Genomic DNA, 19219 nt, shown 5'->3' on the forward strand with positions numbered 1-19219 from the left:
TCTAACTTAGAAAATAAACTCCCAAAATCAAACTCTTTGTTTAACTCCACAATATTTCACTCCAGAAATTTGATGTATACTGATCCATGCACAATAATCATTCCATTTCTGTATTCTATGCCATTGCTGGAGGCACTCTGTGCTAGAGTGACTGTTGTGAGATCAGGGTATTTCTGACATAGGTGAAGCACTATGTCCTCTTTCATGGCATCTACTGTAACTGTCGAGACGTGTGTCACATCAAAGGCTGATTTCTCATTACTCTTTGTGTGCATGTGATAGCTAATCATCAGCTGGTGCTTATTCGCCAAGGACAGTGTGATGTTCTTGAAACACTTTGTGTGTCTGTCAACCTGTTGGAAAAAACTGTGCTTGGTCACAAAATGGATGGTTCAAATCATCACAATTGGGCCAAACAGCTTTATCATTTCTGGATAATGCTCCAGAAATTAATGTTTTGGCAGGAGTCTCTGATCTGTAAATACTTCTTTGCATCTCTGTCTGTGCTCTGAGATTTTATATTCTAAATATGCCACAGACTCCTCACAATGGACAGGTGCAACAGCCAGCTCAATAACAGCTTTCAAGTCAAGAATCACTTTCCAAGCTGGCTCATCTTCAGGCATCAACTGCCCAATCATAAATGGTAATAACCTGAGCAAAGACCAGTTTTCGTCCACGTTGCCACTAATTGTTTTGTGACATACAAAATTATGTGGCACTAAATGAGGGCAATTTTTTTTGTCACCCCACCTGTATTGAAATTTGTAATTTGATTATTTAGGTCATCAAGTGTAAACAACTTTTTGGAAATAAGCACACCAAAGCACAGTACAAGCTCAACAGGGACTATGCCCTCAAAAAGATTATTACATTTTACATTACATTTCATTTAGCTGACGCTTTTATCCAAAGCGACTTACAATAAGTGCATTCAACCATGAGGGTACAGACCCAGAACAACAAGAATCAGGAAAGTAAAATTTTAAGCTTAAAGTGCCATTTTAAGCGCTACTAAAGTGCTACCTTTAAGGTATAGTCGGAAGAGGTGGGTTTTTAAGTTTGTGGCAGAAGATGTATAGACTTTCTGCTGTCCTGATGTCATTGGGGAGCTCATTCCACCATTTAGTAGCCAGGACAGCAAACAGTCGTGATTTTGTTGAGTGTTTAGCTCGCAGTGAGGAAGCGACAAGCCGATTGGCAGATGCAGAGCATCCTGGATGTAGACTGGACCCGATCTGTTCGCAGCGCGATACGCAAGTACCAATGTTTTGAAACGGATGCGGGCGGCTACTGGTAACCAGTGAAGGGAGCGGAGGAGCGGAGTAGTGGGAGTGAATTTCGGGAGGTTAAAGACCAGTCGAGCTGCGGCATTCTGGATGAGCTGCAGAGGACGAATGGCACTCCTGCCAGGAGGGAGTTACAATAGTCTAGGTGTGAGATGACCAGAGCCTGGACCAGAACCTGGACCAGAACCTGCGCCGCATCTGAGTGAGAAGTGGACGTATTCTCCTGATGTTGCGCAGCATGTATCTACAGGAACGTGTTGATGAGGTAATGTTGGCAGTAAGGGAGAGTTGACTGTCGAGTGTCACAGAGGTTCCTCGCAGTCAGGGTCGGGGCTAACACGGAGTTGTCAAAGGCAGTAGTCAGGTCGTGGGTGGGAGAGTCTTTCCCTGGAAGGAAAGTAGTTCAGTCTTGTCAAGGTTAATTTTCAGGTGGTGTGCTGACATCCACTGAGAGATGTCAGTCAGACAGGCAGAGATTCGTGCCTGTGTTTCAGATCGGGGAAAAGAGAGGATCAGTTGGGTGTCATCAGCATAGCTATGATAGGAAAAGCCATGTGAGTAAATAACAGAGTGAATGACAGATCATGGACAACATCTGGGGGATACCCTGATATCACACTGAAGTGGGCAAGTCTCTCTGTGAAAATACATCCTGTTTTCACGCCAAAAATGCAACCTCCTTTTGCTGCGCACTGTTTACATGGATTTGATGAAGTTCTTTGTTTCTGCGAGTAAATGCACCTGACTTAACTTCTTTGACCTGAGTTTCTTCCTGCTGAGCTGTGCAAAACCTACAGAAATATTGGCCTGAGAAACTTTCAACAAAGCCAGCTATTTCATGTGCTGCAAGGTTGTCTGAGACCACACTGAAGTGTCCCCTTCACAAATCTGCCTAGCTGTGCGACAAAAACACCTTGCTGCTCAAGGGTAACAAAGTCTTGGAGTAGTGGCTCAAATATTTTGACATCATCACTTTTATATAAAAGAGGCCGGTATATTGAGGCCATAGAGGAATGGCTACCCGGAGTTAAATTTCCCAAAATCCAATACACAGCACAGAGTTTGTGTGTGTTCCGCGAAGTACCAAGAGGGTTGCAAACCTCAAAATCATCAATGTATAAGCAAATCGCAATTTTCAATTCATCCCCTGAGAGAAAATCATTATTCTTGATGTACTGTCCATCTTCAGAAAATCTGTAATGTCTATGGTCACTGACTATCTGTTGCAGTCTTCTCTTTTCAACAACCTTGCTAAGCACATCCTTCTGATTAAGCAGTTGATGTAAAAACTTCAGCAAAGGAACATACTGAAAACTTTTTTGCCCCTGCTTCAAGTATATACTGAACTGGTTCAACAATATTGAAATAAATTTTATAATACTGCTTCCGCTTATAAGAAGTAGCTAAAGGTCCATCCCTTCCTGAAGCTTTTGACAGAGGGTTAGATGAACAAACTGCATTACCTAACTCTTTGATGAGCAATTGGTCAATCTGCAGGTTATGTTTATTGAAGAAATCAGCAAGAATGTTGTTAGATACAGGCACCAAGGCAGAACTAATCAAATACTGCAACTTGCTTACCAGCTCATCAATAGCAGAGCTTGGAACATGGAAACAGTTTTCCAATTTTAGTAAAACAAATGCCAATTTCTACTCTATAACTTTCAACAAGTCTTCTGGTTTTGAGCACAGTGCCCCATCTTCGAATTCAACATTATTAAGTAACGGATCCCTCTCTGTAAAGCATGCATCTTCCAAAGTACAATTTAGTGAATCTGCAGTGTCATTTTTGACAATTTCAGCTTTGAAATCATTCAGTGTGTATGTTATGTGTTTTGTGTTCTTGTGAGATTGATATATTGCATAAATATTTGCTTGAAAGGAGCACTTATCAAACATACAACAGATGGTTTCATGTCTTTTTAGATGGTTGTTAACATGAGTAAAGAATTCTCTCAATGAGGCAAGCGTGAACAGTGCAACTAAAAGGGCACTCTAATGTGTTTAAATACAGGTGTGGTCCAATGGCCGGGGATACAGTTTTTACGCGATTTGGACTGATTGAACCTCTCCTCCAAAACCCTGAAAGGACTACATTTATTACATGTACCATTATCAATAAAGAAGTCACAGGAATAACTAAACATCTGCATACCAGGCAGAAGAGAGAAGGAGAAGCAGAAGAGACAGAGAAGTTTTACTGCTCTCCTTGTGTGTGTGTGTGAGGAGGTACACAGTTTAGCAATAAGCCAAATTCCATTCGAATGAATACGGGAGTCGGGATGTAGCCTCCAAGCTCCAGATGCTTTATTGTTCAGCACCGACCTACACAAACTATATAATCACTATATTTCCTTTCTTGTTAAGTTTTCTTACATTACAAAATTTTACAGTGCAATTGCAAAACAAAAACATGTTGCATGATACATAAGCATTTCCATTTGTGGATAGGAAAATAGACTTAAAAGTAAAGAATATATATATATTTATACAGATACAAGCAAATTTACAACAAATTCAATTCAATTATTCATCAATTTATCAACAGAACATTAAATTTCTGTATTTTCTGGATAATTTTTAAACCCGTTTTGTTCAAAAGTTTAAAAAACTGCTTTTCCCAGAATGCTTTGCAAGTGCGCTCGAGTTACTTCCTGGATTTTTTTTTTTTTACATAGACACAAATAGTGATTTTTTTTTTGGGGCCCAAAACCGTAGGCGTGTCAGACTTTCACAACTCAGTGAGATGCATAGCCTGATGGAGTTTGGGTATGCACGGTAGTCAGACTTTGTGTTTTTCCTAGGCCTGTCCCTCTGTCCATTTTCACGTTAAAGTCCCAATAGGGTTCGAAGAGCATTTCTAGATATGCTGTTAAATTTCTGCTCACATTTCCCAATGGTAATGTGCACACATTGATGATCTTTTTCCTGGTTTCCTAAACTGATTCAGAAAACACATTAAGGTGACTTCAGATACTCAACACCCATGCTATACATTGATGAGACAAAATACGATATGATATCTATCACCACTCATAACAGCAACACAAGTAAATGTAATTTGTTACTGAAATGTTCGAAGATCAACATGAAATTTGCAGGTGTAAAATAGCAACAACAAGGCTCTTCAAGTCAGTTTGTCAATGTAACACACTCCAAATGTAAATCCTGTTTTTATAGGAGGAGAAACAGAAATGAATCTCACTTTCCATCCTGTACTTTTTTTTAGCATCAAAGATCCCCAGCAACCGGAATCCAAATCAATACAGTTTCCATCGAAATCTAGTACCTTTATTTTACAATTGAAATAGATAGAACTGGACATTAAATATATCTACGTTACATATAGTCGTAATGTGATTTCAATGCACGATGCAAATCCGTGAAGCAGCGAGACCGTGAAAGGTGAACCGCGTTATAGCGAGGGTTCACTGTATTACACCCTCTGTAATCCGTTAATGTAAAATAGTTCAAAGCCAGTCAAGTCAAATGTTTTTACATAATTCAATCATGATTTGGAATGTGCTATATTAATTCTGGTTGTTCACTTTTATCCTGCAGCTCGCCACTATAAAGAGTGAGTCACGGCTGAAGCATCTCCTGCAGCGGTTACCTGGTTACTGCCCAGAGTCTATGGTGAGTCCATTTCCCTTATGATAGTTGCACTTACTCTTATTACTTTTACTATTACTCTTATTATCCCAAATGGGTTGATGTTTGTTGTGGATAGATATGGTCTCTCACTGAATTTACACCTCAAATATTATTTGAAGAATTTTCATGATTTTCAAATATTGTGTGCAAACAATGGTACTGAATACTCCAAAATAGGATAAACACAATTGTCACTTTCCAGATTAATTTGGGGTGAGGAGGTAGGGGGTTGGGGAGCAAATGCTACAATGTATTGATGTTTCAAAATATGAAAGAAATGGTTGCCTTTAGTTGGGACATTACCTCCACCCAGTGCTTCAACTAATATTCAGGTTGAGAATGCTGTCATCTTAGCCTCGTAGGTTGTTATTAGTGTTTCCTGCAGGACTATACCAGACAAAGGTGTTAGATATAACTATCCAAAATGGTGTCAGTTTGGGACATAACAGAAACATATGACTAAGGATAGCTAGGTCACTACTGCACCAAATCAAGATTGGGTCTAAACTAGGATCGAGTTTGGCAAGCTCACTTGCTGATAGATGCAATCAATGCAGAATCCTAAACTGCAAGAGCACATGTTTAATCTATATTTAAGATAAGTATACCAGCAAAAACAACTAGGAATAAAGACTGGAATTGTTTGATACAGAAAAGAAAGTCTGGGCTTAAAAAGATTGTGACAGCTAAATACTTGGGGTTAGTTTTTTATAACCTCTAATGTCAACCTTTTATATCCTTTGTCTTCTAGAATGAACTCTGGATGTGCATCAACTCCACACTTCCAGGTAAGGCAGTATATGCTGGATTTGAACATTTCTAACTTTGGTGGTAGTAATGACTTTAATTAAAAAAGCTCTGCTCAACTCACTTTGTAGACACATACAGTTAGCAACTAACTTAAGTGTGTAATCATGGTAGGGAGCATTGCAATTTTGTTTGTTTGTTAGATTGTTTGATTGGCTAAATTTTATGGATTCGCTTCAAGAGTTTATATAAACACAGCAACAACAGCAAATGGAACATGTTACTATGAAACAGAATTAGCAGTTAGCAAGGAAACCTTAGGTTTTACTCCAGGTTTTCAGTACAACGAAGGTGTTTTACAGTTTGCAGTATCTTATGCTGCAGAGCTAACCTTCTCCGGAGCAGGTTGTGTTTGAGGTATTGGATTTAAACTGTACAAAAGTAATGCCTACTGACCAATCAGTTCACTTAAAAAAATTACATTACCAATCGTTGAAGATCCCATAGATTATAGTTTGCTCTTTGTTTGTAAAATATGCTGCTCTGCTGCCATCCACATCAGTGATTGGTGAGACGCTGCAAACACTGCGTCTTTTGTGTGAACACACTTGTACCTGGATTAGGAAACCCTGGGTCGACGTAGTGAGCTGTTAACCATCTTTGTGTGACCATTTAGTGCAATCGCGTTTGTTAGCATTAGTTAAACCAGATAATGGCAAGAAATATTCTGGGTTGGTTGAACCTGATGTACAGGCCTCAGGTTAAATGGACTGCAAAAAATGAGCTGCTTTTACTTTATTTTTTGTTGGGCCATTGTATGTATTTTGTCAGGGAGTTCAGTGCCATTGCCCACATGAGGAAACAAGGGGAAAGCAAGCTCTATCCTACACCAGACAGCAGCTCCTCAAGGTCAACTGAGGGGAAAATAGAAATGGATGTTCTACCACCGCAAATTGGGAAACAAATTGGGACACCAATTCCAGCGGAGAGATGAGCTCTGTCGACAGAGGAGGAAAAGAAGCAAGCAAGGGGGAATAAGAAGGAAGTTTTAGAGGCACAAACAAAAACTACCTCTCCCGACTATTCTCTGTGCAAATGTCAGATCACTGTTGAAAAGGATCAATAAATTAAACACGAGCATCCAATCCTGGAAAGAATACAGCCATGCATGCATACTGTGTTTCACAGAGACCATGCCAAAGAACGAATTTGCACATTATATTGAAAAGATAGAAGCTGCCTACGTAGGTGCACCCAAGTTTTTCCCTTGGGGACTATGACGCCTGTAAACTGGACTCTGTGCTGCCCACATGTGAGCAATATGTTAAGAGGAGAGAAGCAGCTGGACTTGTGTTATGGCATCATCAAGGAACTGTCCAGAAACCACCTGTAGGCACCGCAGACCATTTTACTGGTCAGTTGCTGCCCACATCCAGACAAAAACTGAAGTAAGACAAGGCAAAATAGGACTGCTTCACATGTACAGACTAGCAGGTCCTCATCCAGGACCCCATTCCCTTGAACAGTCTGTCACAGTGGTGACCTCTTCGATCCAGTATTGCAAGGGTATGCTAATAGCCACAAAGACTGTAAGGTACTACCCAAATGACAAACCATGGCTCACAGCTCATCTGAAAAGAGCAAATAAAGCCAAGTACAGAGCCTCTGCTATGGGGCACGGAGCAGAGGGGAAACCAAAGACTGCTATGAGGAATGGTTGGAAGCCATGTTTCAAACCGGTAATCTGAGCAGACCTGGCAAGGCCTTTCTGATCCCACAGGGAAGGCCCCAGTCAAGAGGTCTGCAAAGAAAAGGGATGGAGAGGATGCGGCATTTGTCATCGACCTAAACTCCCTTTTTTGTAGGTTTGACACCCAGGATTTCAGTACAGCTATGTAGAATGAATTTCAGTGTGAGATCAAGGAGGGGCTCGGTCAGCCAATCACTCTCACAGAGGACGAGGTGTATCTGGCTGCCGGAAAATATGTGTTCGCTAGTAAAGCTCTTAAAGCTGTGAAAAGAGCTGGCCCTGACCAGAACACAGCAGAGCACTAAGCAAGCACTGGATCAAAGGCCTGAATCTGCTGCTTGATCTTGGAACGGGTTTACCTGTCAAAAGCCTAATAATATCCAGACTGGGAGTTATTGTTATTTATACCTTTATGCACCCGCAAAACACTGGTGTCCAGATAGCCTTGGGGGTCTGAAAAGGTTTAACCATTTAAGGAAAAAGCCCCCTTCAGATTCTCTCAGACTGAACTCAAATTTGTTTTTCTCCATGCACAGAAGTGTGACCACATTCCATCTTCTATTAACGATTGCCTTAATTTCTCTGAATGCAATTTCACAACACAAATTTGTCTTTGAAACTCAACATACCTAATGAGCCTGAAACATTCTAAGCAAGCGCAGATGAAGCAAATACTATTGATTTTGTCGTCAAAATGTTGCTCTGATGAAAACATTATTACAAAAGTTCCACCACGACCACCGTATTCGCAGTGGATTCCAGTATTAGCCCAATAAATTTATCAAAATCTAATACTAAATACTAAACCAATACTAAACCCCATGAAAATATAAATAACATCGTATTAATTCTCTGGTGTTTGATTTGACTCCAGGAGTATCCAGGAAGTCAGACGGTTGGGTGGGCCTTGGTTGCTGTGAGCTGGCTATCTCAGCTGAGTGTCGCAGAGAATGCAGACAGGTGAGATACTGTAGGAAAGACTGACCCAATATTATTTTGGTTGAATCGACTGTAGGTCCGCATGCGCTGTGTTTTCCATGGTGTTTCCATGACAGAGTTCACATGCTTTGATTTCATTTCTTTCCCCTATAGGCATCATCTAAAAATGACATAACAAAAGTATGCAAAAAAGTCACAGAGGTAAGTCAAAGAGTTTTACAGAAGTAATTCAGTAGCTGCAGCTTGTGTACTGTATTTCACGACTGGAAGTATTTAAAAAGCTAAAAAAAAAAAAGAAGAGAAGAATGATGTGCATTTAAAAATTGCCTTATTCTTATTCAAATAAATATTAGGGTTAGAAATAAAAAGATACATAAGTGCTACTTTTTATCATACATGCAAAATAAAGAAAACAAAAATAAATTGTATGAAAAGGGATAACAGACAGATCCACATTATTTTTCATTAAATGCTCATATATTCATCTTAATGAATAGACAGAGAATTGGTTCTGAACCTGTGGTGCGGAACCCACATGAGGGCCCAAGATTAATCTGTGGGGTTACAGGATTGTGAAAGTAACTATAAGGATTAAGAAAAACATTTATGCTGCACTATGTGTATTTTGTAGTTTGTATGTCAGATGCTTCTATATTTCACTTCTTCAGGTCTCCGGCCTTTTAGGTTTATACTTTGAGGTGAGATAACTTAACAGTAGCTGCCTCTATTACCACAGCTTCTCTCTTCTCCCTGTAGAACTCCCTCTACAGCTGCATCATCAAAAATGAAAGTAAGTCGTGACTCACACAGAAGATGATCAGTGAAGAACACCTACAAACACCGACGTCATCTCTCCTTCCAGCTCATACATAAATAAACCCCACGAGAACATCTCTGCTCTTGGACCAGTAGATGGGCGTGTTTGCATTCTTTCTCTCTCAATGTCATTCTTGCACTGTAGCAGAGCCTAGTTACCTATATGGCAGGATGTAAACAAAAAAAAAAATCACTATTGAGTTTCAATGTTTTTCAGACAGCATTACCTGGGATAATAAAATCTTAGAGCCTGATTTACTAAAAGACTGCGTGTGTAAAATCACGTGTAAACTTCACACCACCAGCAAAAAAATGTCCAAGCTGATCTACTAACGACGTGTTGTGAGGATTGCATCTTTCAAATGTGCAATTTAACACAGATTGTCCATTTTGCGTGTTTGCCTGAATGCTTATGTTATATTGGGTGTTTCTACCTGAATGTGCAAAATACTGGGAGGGGAAATGCAAATAGAAGTGATTCCATGTGTATTTTAGTACGACTGAAAGGCACGTATTAACCAGATGCGCACATTAGGTTGCTCTTATTGTAGTGAGGAGACGCAAGAAAATAAAAAAATATGTAGTGACGTGCTTTTATACCCGTGTAAACATTTCTGATGTCAGAGGCAGAAATTATTCGGAGATGTCATCTGTCCAGCAATTACATTCCTGAGTTATTGAATGAACTGAATGATGATTGACAGCCAACAACAAGGAGCGGCCACGAAATACCAGCAAAGACAGAACTTCTTGTGACTCAGCATTTCCCTGCCTCTGGGTTGTTCCAGCGTATCACTGCCCGGTAATCCCACCCGTTATTCAGGTGTGCTGTACAAGGTCCTGAATGCGACGTCCCGCATAATTTCCCTTTCACTCGCAAGGCACTGAATGAAACCAAGCCACCTGCTCATCACAGACCTGTTGCTTAATTTTTGTTGGAGGCATCTCATCCACCGTCCCTGCTGTTTTAATTGCCGATGTTTTATTATTAAGTCATTTTATTCATCTTTTTGTTTTTCCCTGATAATCTTCCCATATAGAGCTTTGTCCAAGTTATATTTAAGCTATATTTCTCAATTTCAATGGAATCAGATTTCCTTTTCCTTTTGTGGTCGTTGTTTTTTCATTACTGGTATCCCTTTCACACACCCGTCATTTTAAATAGAGCGATTAGCACCTGATATGAGTAATGATTACTCTCAGTAAATCATCCGCAAAATGGGTGGAACATAAATGTGCAAACTTTTGAAATAAACACACAATTTAGTACCTTTTATTTGACATCTTAGTAAATCAGGCCCTTAGTGTTTATCTTCTATAGGTACCAATTTTAGACTGCATCTTAACTGATTATCATTTTAGATTATCAGCACAACACCCTTATCGGACTGGGAAAAGGATGAAGGGTTAACTTCCTATTTTTTGACTCAAAAGATCTAATGGTGTTTGATGACACACTTACTGCCACGACTATTAAAATGGCTTTTAACACCCCTTACCTTACCTGAAAACTCACAAAATTACTCTTGTGTGTTTCAATGTTAAAACTCTATGTTTTCGTGTGTGTATGTATGTGTGTTCTCCTCCAGTGGGCTCCACATGCTGCAGCTATGCAGGACGTCACACCACCTGCAGGGAGTACTGCCAGGCCATCTTCAGGACTGACTCAACGCCCACTGTGTCCCAGATCAATGCTGTCAAAGACTACTGTCAGAGTCACAGCGCCCAGCTGCTCAGCTGCGTCAGCAACTTCACCAAGTCCTACCCAATCCGCAGCCCTATAGACAGTAAGTTCATCTGCGTGGGTTCAGCTCATTTGGCACAACATGTAAACGAAGAGAGAGAGACAGGGAAACACATTGGAAACAGGAAAAATGGAACAAACAGGAGCCGAAGGGAGATGGTGGTGTGACTATCCTAACAGAACCTATCCCCCTCAATGGTCTCCTCTGGTCGACCCACATGGCTTGTTGGGACGCTTGTGGGGAAAGTTCCAAACTAACAAAGCGTCTACAATGTCCCGACAGGAACCAAACATTGCTCCTCGGGACTGTACCCCTCTCAGTCCACCGGGTAAAGGTAACATCAAGACAGCCTTTAACTGAGATACATGAATAGTGGGGTGGACCTTCATGTGTTGGGACAGTTTCAGTCTGACAGCAGAGGAGTGAATGATGGATATGATGACATTGGTACCAACATACTGGGGAGCCAATTTCCAGGAATGCGTTATTGAAGGTAGATCATGCTAAGAGTTTTCCATCCAAAGTATTAGCAAAAGAGAGGTAAATCAAGGTGTTGACAGGTTATACTGGCTTGTTTTGCTAAATTCAGGTCTACAAAGTTGGACTTGGGTCCAGATCTACCACTCCGACAGCCCTGGTGAAATGACAGAAAGTGACCAATCGCTACCCCAACAGTTCTCATCTTTCATGACTGATTCACTTGTTTTAGGAAAGACAGTAGATGGGGGGCTTTTTGAATGAAACTTTTATTTTGGAACTTGTACCTTCCTGAAGATCTAAAACATGGTTTTACATGTAAGGAGCCATGTTAAATATGAATTTGATGTTTTTTTAATTACACTGGACAATGTCTGAGAATAATAACATAGGCTAGAGACATGGGTACATTTTCTATCACAGTATATGCCGTACAATGTCATGGCAGCTATATTAATCTTGATGTGGCATATTTTCCAGCACTGATATGTCTCTCTGACTGTCAAAGGTCTGTACTGCTGTGACCGGGCGGAGGCTACCCACTGCCAGGTGGCTTGCCGGCGAATCCTTCGTACCATGAGCACAGAGCACGAGATCATGGAGGGTCTGATCAAGGAGTGTGGCTCCCAGCCCCTCCCTCAGGAGCCCATGTGGCAGTGCTTTTTGGGAAGTGCACATCCTCCTTCCCCACCTGAAGAGGAGACCCCCCATCCCGCCAAGATGGACTGTGCCAAACTGCACTGCTGCTCCAAAGCCAACACCTCACTCTGCAGGTACAGCACCCTGCTTAACTTATGACATCGGTGGCAGCCAGTAAGTACATTGATGTCATATCTGCTGAAGTCAAGCACGGTTTGAAGTGAAATGTGTTTTTCCTGTCGTAACCCAGACTCTGTACTCTGCTGTGACAGGGACATGTGCCAGGAGATCAGCACTAACTGGGGTAGCCAGACGTGGCAGGACTTTGACCAGCTCTGTGAGTACAACCCGGTGGAGACAGAACTCATCAACTGCCTGGCTGATGTTAGAGAGCCCTGCCAGCTGGGCTGCAAGGATCTTACCTACTGCACCAACTTTAACAACAGGTCAGACTTCTATTGTATTGGTTCTGATTTTCATTGTTATTAAGGGTCCAAGCACCAATGATTTTGAAACCCTGTTGTTTTCATTCAGATTTTTAGGTTCTAATTAGTGGCGTTCACTTTGCAAGAACCCCTCTTTGTTCTGATTCTGCTAGGGGCTGACCTGTTCACCCTGTTCATGCAAACCACCAGACCGCTAATTCTGTAGGCTAACTCTATTTGTTGATGTAATGGGTAGCAGACAAGTTATAAATTTGGCGACTAGGTTCATCTGAGAGGAAAGTTATCCAGATTACAAAATGCAGAAACTTGGGACTGATCAAGAAGTAGCCTCTACTGAATACTGAGGCTGGTATGGCCTCAAAAACTCACAAAGAATACATCAATTAAAGGACAGACAAATGTACAAAGCACAACACTCAAAACAGACTTTGGTCTCTTTTGAAAAGGAAACACTCTAGTAGAAGGTTTTTGCAAAAAAAGTGCCTGTACATGACTGAGGCTATGAGGTAGTAGCTGGACAACAAAATGGGGCTACAGTATAGAACATGTGAAAGTATTCTAAGCTGTGGTGGTTGAGAGTTTAAATGGATTTTTACCCTAAACTTCTTTTTCACAAATAAAACCATGTGACAAATGGTGATTTTTGTTTTGTTTTAGATGATAATGGCACACTGTGATAATGTAGGCCTTGAAGTTCAGAAAAACAAATGGCATGCAAGGCTGTTGGGAGTTTTCTTTGATGTGCTCCAGGGGAGCCTTGGATGACTCTCTTCTCCCCTGAGGGGTTCAAACGCTGAGCTGTGTAGATGAGAGCAGCATGGAAGACAAACGCTGGCCTTGAGGTGTTACTTCAGGGCCAATGAGGTTAATAACTGTGTGATATGCATTTATGTCTTTCTGTGTGGTTGTAAGACAAACAGAAGCTCTTGAACCTTAAATTAGAAACAAATCCCTGACTTGTCATAAAATGCCATGATTACAAATTCGGAGTCCAAAACAGGATGTTTTTCAGATACCGTTCACTTTACTGACCCAGAAAGTAACTCACTCAGACACGTATCAATTTATTCTTTCACGCAATATCCCCCCCCTATTAGGAGGCTAATATAGGCATGAATTTCTTGAACGGAACTACCCCCCAGAGAGTTTCCCCCAGAACTAAATAGGTTCTAAGGCCTTTTGCTGTTTGCATTCGCACCACCAGTAGGAACTGTGAAATGACACACTGTTGCTACAGCGCACCGGAGCAACTTATACAGTTTTCCGTTTACTTGATCCGGTTGAAATTCATGAACATATTTCACCTGTTTGAAGAGAGAGAGCCAATAAAAACAAATGGAAAGGTCAAATATACCCATAATTACATTTAAGATGTATTAACTGGTTCACTTGAAGCCTTGTTATGATGCGGTATCATTTGCATTGTCAGTTTTGCATTACGGGTCAATAGAAATTCCTGTATTTTGAAACTAAAAGCCCTTTAGCCTTTTATAAGAAAGAAACCCAACATCAAAAGGCTTTTATTGTGGAACATTTGCAGGAACCTGTTGTGCCTGAAGTCTGACGATCATACTTTACATTAAAAATCCACAACAACCTCCGGTGCTTCAAATAGCATTACACAGCTGCGTAGATGCACATAAACGGAGCGACTTTTTTAAAAATGTATCTTTGTTAAATCGAAGTCATGCAGTATTTCCTCCGATGTGTATCAGCTTAATAAAGCCGGCACATTTGTTGTCGGCCCATTTCTCAGTATTGGGTGCCTCCAGGTGAAACTTTCTTCTGCTCTTTCTAAACTTTGTTTGTAGCTGCTTACTGTTTTCACTGTGTTTTAAACATGTGTATCGCGACAGTTCCTATTGAAATGGGGCTTAGGCAGTCGTAAGAGCTAAAAAAGCCCCCCAATATGTAGTGATGAGAACGAAAAAGGTTCTAAGTTACCCTGGTGCGGACACACAAAAAAGGGAGAAATCCCTCCCACCGTTCTTAGAATGATGAAATAGTCCCAACAGTCCAAAAACATTTATGAAGTATGGTCCCCAGGGGAGAAATGGCTCCCCCCTCCCCTTGGGGGTACAAACTGAGCTGTTTCGTATTTTTTTCCCTCCCAATCTTGCTTCTCTGCATTCCCTGTCTCCGTGCTAATTGAAGTGTCATAGTCCAGTCTGCACCTGCACTCATGTCAGACTTTAGTTGTTTTCGGACCAAACAGTTCTAAGGACTTTCTTGAGGGGAACTACCACCCAGACAGTTTCCACCAGAACTAAGTAGGTTCTAAGGCTTTTCGCAGTTTGCATTCAACTCTGAAATAACGAGGACACAACGTAGACAGAGCAACTTTTGGGACAAGTACATCACTTCTGTGCAACGTGATTGAGAACGCTGGATCAGAGCTATGTGCCTTTTGTTGTGTGATTTTTTTTTAATTGTAACAGAGTTGGACATGAGACGTGCAAATTATGCCAATTATGAGCAAAATGGTGAGTGAAGAAGCAAAAATTCCAGCAACAATTAGCAGTATTTCATATAATGAGACTGAGAGAAGAACAAAGATGAGGAAGTAACTTTGACATTTGTGTTCTATAGCTTTATGGCGTGCATGTGTGAAGAAATCCTGTTGCCTGAAGAGGTGCTCGGGTAGCAATCAAAAAGAAGGAGAAAGATCTGTCTCTTTACTTCTAACAAAGAGGGTATGCCACAATGAATAGGTGCTGTCAATGGCTCACATATTCCCAATTTTACTGAATATGACAGAATATTTCAATTGTAAGGGATGGGCATCCTGGTAGCCTACATGATGCAAGAGTTCTGGGTCTCTGGATTATATGAGCTGGCTGAGAGAGGGAAGCTGTTTTCTCAGCAGCACAAGAACAGGGCTGGATAAGCTGTTGGCCCCTACATCATTGGTTCCAGATGGGCCACCACTGCCACTCGGTGCAGAGATTGAATGAGCAGGGGAGAATTTAGCCATGATGCATTAGCTTAACAACTAACCTGACACAAAGCTCTACACTCTTCAAAAATGGAAAACTCTATACTACTAAAATGTTCTTTTTGCTACATTGACCTTCTCCCACATAACAACAAATCTTTAAAATCCTTGTTTCAAATATTTGATCTCAATAAACAAATACTGAAAAACACGTTTCCGACTTCAGAAATAAGTTCATTACTTTGCGTCTTTGCAAACCTTTATTTGAATGCACTGCTGTTCTCGCTCTTTGGCCTTTCTCCCAGTCTGTTCCTTTATCATGTTAATGCTAGCTTGTAGTTGAACCTTTCTCTGCCTCCTTCTCCAACTCTAGCATCTCCTTTATGAGACAAAGGACACTGGAGTCACCCTTTTTTCTATTTTTCACCAAAAGGGGATAATCATTTTCATATAATTTTCCTTTCTACTTCTCAGGCCACCTGAGCCATCCCTAACTATAAGCTTTATCAAAAAGGAAAGTTTTAAGTCTAACCTTAATGCTAGAGAGGGTTTCTGCCCCTTGAACCTAAACTGGGACCTGGCTCCACATGCGAGGAGCCTGAAAACTGAAAGCTCTGCCTCCCATTCTACTTTTGGAAACTCTGGGAACCACAAGTAGACCAGTGTTCTGACCGCAAAGTGCTCTGTCAGGATGATCTGGTTCTGTGAGCTCTCTGAGATAAGATGGAGCCTGGTCATGAAGAGCTTTGTAAGTCAGAAGGATAATTTTAAATTATATTCTTTATTTAACAGGAAGCCAGTGAAGAGAAGCTAAAACAGTAGAAATATGATCACTCTTGCTAAATCCCATCAGTACTCTTGCTGCAGCATTTTGGATCAGCTGCAGGTTTTTAATGAGTAATTTTGACATCCTAACAACAAGGAATTATAATAATCTAGCCTGGAAGTAACAAATGCATGAAATAGCTTTTCTGCGTCACGCTGAGGAAGGATTTTCCTGATTTTATTAATATTATGTAGATGAAAGAAGGCAGTTCTGGAGATTTGCTTTATATGGTGTCTAAAGGACAAATCCTCATTAATTATGACTCCAAGGTTCCTCACAGTTTTGCTGGAGGCCAAGACAACGTCATCCAGAGTAACTAAGTGATTAGAGAAAGAGTTTTTGAGGTGTTTAGGACAAAGAACAATAACTTCCATTTTGTCTGAATTTAGAAGCAGGAAATTGTTGGTCATCCAGGCCTTTATGTCTTTTAGACATTCTTCAAGTTTTACTAACTGATTTGTTTCATCTGTTTTTATAGAAAGATATAGCTGCGTGCATAACAATGGAAGTTTACATAGTGCTTCCTGATGATATCTCCTAATGGAAGTATGTACAAAGTGAAAAGTATTGGGCTGAACACTGAGCCTCGGCTAAGATGGCGCCGCGCTAGCGGCAGCCTGTTGCAGCAGCTCCCCTCCCCGAGTGTGTTGTTTATTAGTATTTTTTAAGCCTTTCTTCTCTCTTTGGAGTTGTTTTTTTTTTTTCTTTCTCTCGTGTGTTAAGTTAACGGTCCGTAAAGGACCGTAATTTTTCCACGTTTCTGGCTGGGGGCTCTGTTATTGTTTACTCGCGTGATCAGCTGATCGTGCTAAGTAGCCCTCGACTGCTGCTGCCCGGAGCGAGGCCTGAGATCCCCGTTGAACTTCGGAGAAGACGGCGGGGTTGCAGAGCTGGAGCTCAGCTAAAGGCGGAAAGGAGGAAATATAAACCAGCGGTACCGGCGATCTTAATGGGGAACGTGAGGTCGTTGGCCAACAAGACGGACGAGCTCGGCGCGCTGGTAAAGACCCAGAGAGAGTACCGGGAGTGCAGCATCATGTGTTTCACCGAGACGTGGCTGCACTCACATCTCCCGGACCACAGCGCGGCCGTACCGGCTTCAGGACTGTTCGGGGGGACGGAGACGTTGTTCGGAGCGGTAAGAAGAAAGGTGGAGGGATTGCAGTCTATGTGAACGAGAGGTGGTGCAATCCCGACCATGTGTGTGTGAAGGAACGTTTCTGTAGCCCGGACATTGAACTGCTAGCCGTGGGGGTGCGCCCTTATTATTTACCGAGGGAGTTCACGTCCGCCATTGTTATCGCTGTGTACGTTCCTCCATCAGCTGATGCAGAGGCAGCAGTGGACACCATCCACTCCGCTGTGGCTAAACTACAGACTCAGCATCCCGGTGCATTTTTGGCAGTTACTGGAGACTTTAACCAGTCTGGATAAAGTACTCTTTAAAGGGCTCTTCCTCCATCGACACCTTGACCCCCCCCCCCCACACACACACACACACACACACCCCTCACCCCCCTCTCTGTGACGACTGGCCAGGTTAGGAGACAGCTGGAGAGAATCCACCAGCGCAAGGCTGCAGGACCTGAAGGCATCAGGTCCTGAAGACCTGCGCCGTCCAGCTGGCTGAGGTCCTACAACACCTCTTCAACCTGAGCCTGAAGCAGGAGGAGGTCCCGGTGCTGTGGAAGACGTCCTGCCTGGTTCCTGTCCCCAAGAAGACGACTCCATCTGGCCTCAATGACTACCGACCGGTTGCCCTCACATCTCATGTGATGAAGGTGCTGGAGAGGCTGGTCTTGGCCCACCTCAGACCGCTGGTGAAATCTTCTCTGGACCCTCTGCAATTTGCGTACCAGCCTCATGTGGGAGTGGACGACGCCATCATCTACCTGCTGCAACGAGCTCAGTCTCACCTGGATGGAACCGGTGACTCTGTGAGAATCATTTTCTTTGATTTCTCCAGTGCATTCAACACCATCCAACCACTGCTGCTGAGTGAGAAGCTACGGGTGGTGGGGGTGGACGTGTCCACCGTCTCCTGGATCACTGACTACCTGACAGGCAGACCACAGTTTGTCCGTCTGGGCAGTGTGCTGTCTGATACGGTGGTCAGTGGTACTGGAGCTCCTCAGGGAACTGTTCTGTCTCCCTTCCTGTTCACCTTATACACCACTGACTTCCAGTACAACTCAGAGTCCTGCCATCTGCAGAAGTTCTCTGATGACTCTGCAGTGGTAGGATGTATAAGGGATGGACAGGAGGATGAGTACAGGGCAGTAGTGGATGACTTTGTGGAGTGGGTGGGAAGGAATCACCTGCTCCTGAATGTAGCCAAGACCAGAGAGATGGTGGTCGACTTCAGGAGGAAGACGACGGCTCCACAACCGCTGAGAGTTCTGGGAGAGATGGTGGACATGGTTGAGGAGTACAAGTACCTGGGTGTGTCCATCGACAACAGACTGAACTGGAAGACCAACATCAATGCTGTCTACAAGAAGGTGATGAGTCGACTCTTTTTCTTGAGGAAACTTCGATCCTTCAATGTGTGCAGCGAGATGTTGGAGATGTTCTACCATCTGTTGTGGCCAGTGCTTTGTACTTCGCTGTGGTCTGCTGGGGGAGCAGCATTGGAGCCGGTGACACCAACAGACTTAACAAACTGGTTAAGAAGGCCGGCTCCATCATCGGCTACAAACTGGACAGCCTGGAAAAGGTGGTGGAGAGGAGGACGCTGAACAAACTATTGTCCATATTGGATAGTCCTGTCCACCCTCTCCACCACCTGCTGCAGGGACAGCGGAGCACTTTCTCCAAAAGATTCCTCCAGCTCCGCTGTCACAAGGACAGATACAGGAGATCATTCCTGCCGACCGCAATAAGACTGTACAATAACTCACCTCTGGCAAAATCCATCACAGTACATATATGTTGACTGTGTTTCTTGGTTTGTTTG

At 42.3% G+C, this 19219-nt stretch overlaps 1 protein-coding gene across 1 annotated transcript in view; it reads left to right on the forward strand.

Annotated features, from left to right (window-relative positions):
- Window positions 1-19219, forward strand: part of reck (reversion-inducing-cysteine-rich protein with kazal motifs) — a 93250-nt gene that overhangs the window by 49232 nt on the left and 24799 nt on the right. Inside the window, exons 3-10 of the mRNA XM_069698105.1 lie at window positions 4851-4925; window positions 5695-5731; window positions 8315-8400; window positions 8533-8580; window positions 9136-9169; window positions 10785-10982; window positions 11926-12190; window positions 12329-12502. Of these exons, the coding sequence (XP_069554206.1) occupies window positions 4851-4925; window positions 5695-5731; window positions 8315-8400; window positions 8533-8580; window positions 9136-9169; window positions 10785-10982; window positions 11926-12190; window positions 12329-12502 (917 nt within the window). The remainder of the gene's footprint in view (window positions 1-4850; window positions 4926-5694; window positions 5732-8314; window positions 8401-8532; window positions 8581-9135; window positions 9170-10784; window positions 10983-11925; window positions 12191-12328; window positions 12503-19219) is intronic.

The sequence above is a fragment of the Brachyistius frenatus genome, unplaced genomic scaffold (genome assembly GCF_029030835.1).
Source record: "Brachyistius frenatus isolate BFR_SWC_R1_liver_20210118 unplaced genomic scaffold, ASM2903083v1 Contig_25, whole genome shotgun sequence".
NCBI lineage: Eukaryota > Metazoa > Chordata > Actinopteri > Embiotocidae > Brachyistius > Brachyistius frenatus.